The 7244-nt window shown below is 37.7% G+C and overlaps 1 protein-coding gene across 2 annotated transcripts; it reads left to right on the top strand.

Annotated features, from left to right (window-relative positions):
• The first annotated feature begins 1740 nt into the window (after positions 1 to 1740).
• LOC123957770 lies at positions 1741 to 5877 on the top strand. Of its 2 annotated transcripts, none has more exons than XM_046030817.1 (7): positions 1741 to 1912; positions 2917 to 3195; positions 3984 to 4280; positions 4541 to 4701; positions 4821 to 4919; positions 5017 to 5118; positions 5422 to 5877. In XM_046030817.1, exons 2-7 carry the CDS (start codon positions 3144 to 3146, stop codon positions 5539 to 5541), a joined length of 831 nt encoding a protein of 276 aa, XP_045886773.1. In that variant the 5' UTR covers positions 1741 to 1912; positions 2917 to 3143; the 3' UTR covers positions 5542 to 5877. The 2 variants fall into 2 exon arrangements, with proteins under 2 accessions (XP_045886773.1, XP_045886772.1); XM_046030816.1 differs by having other exon boundaries at positions 1741 to 2123.
• The last annotated feature ends 1367 nt before the right edge of the window (positions 5878 to 7244 follow it).

Raw genomic sequence — 7244 nt, 5'->3', positions numbered from 1 at the left:
CTTCCTCCAGTTCAACTCCACTCTGCAAAGACATCTTCTGGTGTTCGTATTCTAACTCATTCTCTTCTGTGTCGTCATCTGATACTTGTTTGATATTGTGAGTCATGCTCAGAGGTAGGTCCTCTGATGACTTTTTTTCGGTTGTTTATTTATCAAATCCCTCATTCCATTTAGTTTTTTAGTCCATATGACCCAGAGCCAATGCCGTTTCTGATGACGTTTTCTGAAGATCTTCACCAAATATGGTTTTAGAGTTCAGAACAGATTTGTGATGAATAACCTGTGTCTCTATTGTCAGTGTTAACACTCCTCATTGAGCTGACCAATGCTTCTATTCCACCAGCCATTGCCCATAAGTCTTTCCTCGGAACTCGTATTCCTTTTTTAACTGGTCCCATCGTCATCAAATTGCCTGTAACTTAGGGCAAGTTGTACAGAATAAGCAAGAACTTATCAAAATAAAATACTAATTTGTGTCATAAACTCTTGGCAGTAAATAAGGTGGCCCAATATGTAAAGCTACAATTTTCACTTTAAATAAACAGTACTTAAACATATGGAAAAATTTCATTTCCAGTGTTACATGAATAAAACCACAAATTTGTCATTTCAGTAATAATTCTACACTTACATGTAGGTATTGATAGTTTAGACATATCATATGTCTTTGAGTGCTATTCATTTCATATTAATGTAGAAAAAAGCATGCCCTTCTTTGGAGAGTAAATTAAGAAACATTTCAGTAAGTGAAATAGGCACAAGATCTAGCTCAAGTTTTAATCTGAACAGGTACACAAGCTTAGCTCCACTAAGTAATAATATCAATCGTAGAAAAAACAAAAAGAAAGATTACTTACATATAACCATGGAATGGGACTGGAAGCAAATGTTCAAGAAAATCAGAAAGCATTAAGTACAGAAATATGTCTGTCCCCATCTTAGTGATTTGGCATTGAAGACTAAAGGGAGAGGATGGAAGTAGAGTAAATTAATTGAAAGTTTCCCCATGATTGGCTAGTGACTTAGTAAGCTCATACATCTGTCATTTGATTGGTGTAAAGGAAGTATCCATGAGGCTACCATTAGGTAATATTTTGGTGACCATACAAAAGCCCTTTAGTGTGGGTAGATCAATTACCTCAAAGCATATTTCTACAAACTATGTGTTGTAGTATCACCAGCAGGATATAAATGATGTGTAAGGTAATTTTGGAGACACTACCGCTTATTACAGTGAAGATTAAAATTTCCCCAAACTATGCAAAAGCTTTTTTCTCTCAATAAGTGTTGTGTTATAAAACAAAGGTGACCCCTAGTGGATGAATTTTAAATTTGACAGTGAAGTTATTGAAGATTAAAATTCCCCCAAATTTTGCAAAACAGTATTTCTATGAACTAAGTGTTGTATCACCAGCAGGATAGCAATGATGTTTGAGTTGTTTTTGAGACACTACAGCTTAAAACAGTGAAGTTATTGAATTTTATTGAATATTAAAATTCCCCCCAAATTATGCAAAACTATATTTCTACAAACTAAGTGTTGTAGTATCATCAACACAAGATCACTGATGCATGGGGTGATATTGGAGACACTACATCTTATAACAGTGTAGTTATTGAATATTAATTGAATATTTCTCCAGTATGTGTTTTCGGCGTTACACTTTGTAGACGGTCCCTGCACACTCGTCTCACAGCCAGCTGCACGTAGAGGCCAATGTTACTTGTGCCGCTCGTCGGACGACTTATTTAGGTGGAAATGTACTTGGTTGTCTACTTAACTACGATAGTAAAGAGGCGTCGTATGTATTTTAAACACGTTTTTTTTGCTTTTTTGCTTACGAGTTATTGATTCCGGAAGTTCGAATCTGTGATTATATTTCCAACTTGGCCGTAAACGCCATTAATAACGGTTAGTGCGGCATATGTGCATTGTATAACTCCAGTCTTACCATTGTATTGAAGTGTTTGCCCGGCTGGAATATGTCAATAGTGAAGTCTTGAGGAACTATTAAACGCATCGTGCGCCTAGCTGGTCGACTCCGGTTCGCTGGACTCGGGTTTTGAATTACCGCTGTTGATGATGATATTGTTGCTGTTGCTGGGTGCCTTTGTTTGTACGGGTGGGTACAATTAGTAGCGAGACTGCTTTCAAGAGTTATACCTAAACATAAAGACTCAGCAAAAAGGAATTACAGTAGGCTGTATCTGCGGTAGGCTACTCAGTAAGTGGTGGAAAAGTTATGAGATCGAGTACCTCCAATTTATTCTACCTTACACTCATGCACGACTACATTTCAGAAGAAAATATTGTACTTTTTACTGAACTATGCTTGATTACTAGGTTATATTTACAAAACGCATGGTCAGGTCATAAAATATAGCCTAATGCATTATTACAGATTAAATGCACTGCATTCCCACACTGGTGTCTTGAGTTATGCAGTTCAGGCTATTTATTTAAGGTTACCATGTACTAATAATGAGTACTACATTTGTAGCGTGTACTGCAACAAAACTAACTAGATGTTTAGATTTTTTTTTATCATGTTATATGTCTTAAGCCTATTTAGATTTTAAGATAATTTTTGTACACACAAGTTATAAGACAACCTTTTGGGAACTTGGAGGACCTTTTAGGTTAGATTTTAAGTGCATTTAGCTCAAATACTTACTAAAGTATTTTTACATTGTGACATTGCTACTTTGACTCAAGTAAAACATCTGAATACTTCAATATCAATAATGATAGTAATTTACAATAGTGTAACTGCATAGTAGTTCATATAATAGATGGGGGTATATGTGCATCCATTTATTCCAAAGCAATGAAGGGCTCAAAATATTTGGTAATGTTAACATACATTTGCAATGTTTGTAATCAGTGTTTTTTTTTTCTGTTCCTTCCTTTCCTAGGCTTCTCATATTATGAGGATACGTATGAGTGTGACTATGGGGAAACATTCAGCATACTGCTGCTCAGAAATGCTCAGTCCATTGAATTCAAACCTAAGCACAACTCAAATGTGACAATCTTGTGGAGACATGATAACCCTCAAGCCATAGAGGACCGTAGGCATACGGTGATAGGTGCCTACTATGCGATTTTTAATGTAACCCAGAAAGACAGTGGCCGCTACATAATGAGAGACAAAGATCAGAAAATACTGTCTACAAAGATCTTTGAGGTAGTAGGTGAGGATCCTTCTTAGTTCTCAATGTGTCAAATTTCCTTTCTTGGTGCTTCTTTTTTCAAGACACAAGATAGTCAACAAGATAGAAAGAGTGCATGTAACCATAATTTAGAGAAGACACTACTGTTTGGAGCATTTGAGCACATGGATGAAAATTTATCATCACTGAAATCCAATGTAAAGGAACAGTTCCACATTTTAGAAAATTCGGTTTGCTTTCTTTTTCAGCGTTAGATGAAAAGGTTGATACCACTCTCATATCTATACAGTAAATATGAAAATACAGGAAATGGTTAGCTTAGCTTAGCACAATGACTGGAAATGGGGAAACAGCTAGCCTTTCCAAAGGTTACATGGTCAGCCTACCAGCTCTTCTAAAGCTCACTTATTAATGCATTTTATCTTGTACTTTGTTCAACCGAACTAAATATGAAGTGTAAAAAGACAAGTTGCAGTTTTTAGGCGGAGTTATATTCCAGACTATGTGCTGCTCGTAGTTGGAATTTGTTACATTTGGACAGCTGTTTCGCCCTGTTTCCAGTTTTTGTGCTAAGCTAAGCTAACCATCTGCTAGCAGTAGCTTTATATTCAACCTACAGACGTGAGAGTGGTAACTATCTTCTCATCTATCTCTTAAAAAGGAAGTGAATAAGCATATTTCCCAAAATGTTGGACTATTCTTTTAGGCGAATAGGCAAGAACCAAGACCACATGATCAGAGTTTGGTACAAAAGATTTTAGGCGGAGAACCACTTTGATATCCTCTGACTTGTGGGTCCTCTCTTCCAGCAAACACGAAAGCCTATTCACGGAATCCTGGTGGAAGCCTCCACTTCATTTTTCACCTGGAACCGAACTCCTGCAACATTTACTTCTTCCCAGAAAGTGACCATGAAATGGGAGGGACAGAGATAGTTCGTCAAGGCAGACTGAAAGAGGGTTTGGATGAACGTGATTGCACATTTTTTCATCTGTTAAAGCCATGTGGGATTTTAAATGACGACCTCAAAATGTCATGCAGCGGACGTTTCGAGGTCAGAGATCAGAATGGCAACAATGCCTTAGTGGTGTTACTGGAAATGGAGCGTAAGTAACCTCTGTGTTTTATAATAATTGTCAGATGACTGTGTTACTGAATTCCTCACCTTGTCATAAGAAGCCTTATTTTTTAGCTTCTTTTGTTTGTTTTCTCAACCCACCAGAGACCACTCAGTCTTAAAACCTAAATTATATATGTCCGAGATAGATTTTCGAGTGATACAAATCAGAGAAAAGCAGGATATCCTCACATTTGAGAGGCTGGAAGCGAAGCAGCATATATTTGACATTCACCATCAATGTTTCAGCACTACGGAATGATTCATTTGCCTTTGGTATTGGGGTTGGTGTTATCCTCGCTGCCCTTTCCTGCTGTGCTTGCGTGAGGTGCTGCTGCTGTGGAAAGCGCTCCTCCAAAAAGGACAGATCTGAGACTGCTAATGCTGAACCTGCTATGCCTTCCCCAGAGGTCAACAGATTTTGCATTAAAACTACCTGACACTTTTTGTTGTGTGTGTACACTAGTACAGTAGTCCAGCTGTTGATGCCACGTGTGCCCAATGTGTTTCTGTTTTATTCTAACTGTAGTATTACAATCAGCCTGTCGGACCGAGTCAAGACTACCTCAGTCAGCCCTCTGGGACACACTACTCCGCTCAGCCTTCTTTTACTCCAACCGGGCCTCTGGTTAGTGTGTTTCACTGAGAGAACTTCTCCTCTCCTGTTCTCTTCACTCTCCACTATTAATGTACTAATTATGTGTCACTCTCTTGTGTCTCTGCAGATACACAATCCTCCTACTGTGAAAATGCCACCAGCTTATTCTGAGTTACATCCTGCTGCCCATAGCAGTCTGCGCACGCACACACTTGATAACTTGATAACAGTGAGTTAGTGCTAGTCTGTTTTTCCAAATGAAAAGTGATCTTGAGTGTATCGTTGAGGTCTAACATACATGTTGGGTGCGTTACTCTAAAAACATTTGCAAAACCTGCACAGAGTTTACAGAAAAGCATGCTGGTTTTCCATGTTATCTGACGTAGCAGTGCACACTATAAAATAAATTAAAAGCCTCTAATCACAGAGTTAGCCATTGATAAAACAATCTTAGCATAAGGTCAGTTTTGTCTCATCTATGTTGGCTGAAGATAGATAGCTTACACTGATATATCTGTCTCTTTCTGTCCAGGTTTCACCTCTAGCGGAGCAGCCGCGGTTTGAACTAAAGGGGATGACCTTTGCCTCCCCACTTAGTTCAGACTCAACCTACTGTGACACTTATAACTCTGACAAACTCAACTTCCTCTGAAAGTCTTGATTGTAACAGCCTACCTCAAATTTGTCAACTCATTCATTAGTGTGACATTAAAGAAATAGTTCAACATCTTGGGAAATATGCGTTCACCAGTGTTGTTTTGACACATATTTAATGAACAAAGAATAACATGTTAATTAGTGAGCTGTAGAGTTGCTGGTAGATTAATTTAGTCATCTCTGTACAGGGACAGGTCAACTTTTCCTGCTGTTTCTTGTGTTTATGCTAAGTTAAGCTAATCAGCCTGAGCATGAGATGTTATACCCAAGGATGTCAGTTTCAAAGCCATAGGTGAAAGGGAAGTTTTCAATAAAAAGCAGTTACTCTAAATTGCGTTGTTTACCATAATGTTACTATCTCATGAGTCTCATCAGTTTCTCATAGTACAGAGTGACTAGCTTGACTGTGAACATTTACAGGGAAGACACAAACATAAAGTAGCCTTACCTCTGCGAAGCTCTCTGTATTTTAAAGGTACAATGTGTAAGAATTGAGACTACTCTTGACCTGTCAAATTCATACTCAAATATAGGGGGTACCATATCACATATCACGTTATAACTGCTATAACTATATCAGCTAGTTTGCTCAGTTTGCCATGCAGCTAACGTAGCGCAGCTCTATTAGCGACTAAGTCAGGAATGGGCACTAAAACCGAAAAAGGACTCAGCAGCCTCCCAGTAAAACTATGGGATGAGGCCTGAGCTATACTATCAGACTAGTGCCCATTGAGGTACAAAGTAGTATTAGGAGGTAAAACGGGTCAGTAGAAATCTCTGCAACACATAGATGTCTTTGACACAATGTCAGAACTGTTACTTCTTCACATTCTGTTGATCTTATTAGTTCTTTATCTTAAACGTTTTAAACAAATATTTTGGCCATATCTTACACATTGTAATTTTAAAGTGGTAGACATTTTCCTGTCTTTTGGGATTCATCTTTTAGCTCTAATGTATTTAAAGACTTGCTTTAATATTGCTTGCACTTTGCAGTTTAGTGTAGATTCGGAATTAGCAGTAGTATTAGTATTAGTAGTAGCTTCTGTATTGCAAAAACAATTTAGTTTGCTCAGGCGTCAAACACATATGTAAATGTTTTGACGTTATAGTGACTGTTTAGAAATGTCACAACCGGTTGGTTACCTTCTTTGTGGCACAATGGCACTTGTGCCTTAAATGCATTACTTAAAACCCAACTAGTGTTTACTTATATTTGGAGCTTCAATAATTATAGATTAAATAGATGTCAGTTTTAATTTTACTTATTCACTACTTGGAATGCATGTTGTAGTTTATGACTGTTGTGTAAATATTATATGAGGAGCATCTTGTTTTTGTATCTTAGTATATTTGGAATCAGCAGCATTAAAGCTAATAACACCCTACTTTCTATACTGTACTTGTTCCACTGTCTTCATGTATTCACAGACAACATAATTTACTAGTTCTGACACCACTACAAGCTCCACCCACCCAACATGTCACCACACAGCCAAAAGCTCATCCAAGCTTATAAATTCCTTTCCATATGCCACTGGTTCACAAAAGAAACTCAAGTGAGCAGAAGTTAAAATACAGCTTGGCCTTTTGTGCGTTGTGAAGAAAAACTACAGAGCCATAAATCTGCTGTACGGAACAATAATCCAGTCTTTGTAGACACTTTTGTTACCCACACTGATCTTGAAAAGTTTCCCA

This window comes from Micropterus dolomieu, linkage group LG19, assembly GCF_021292245.1.
Source record: "Micropterus dolomieu isolate WLL.071019.BEF.003 ecotype Adirondacks linkage group LG19, ASM2129224v1, whole genome shotgun sequence".
NCBI lineage: Eukaryota > Metazoa > Chordata > Actinopteri > Centrarchiformes > Centrarchidae > Micropterus > Micropterus dolomieu.
This window is presented reverse-complemented; position numbering and strand designations above follow the sequence as displayed.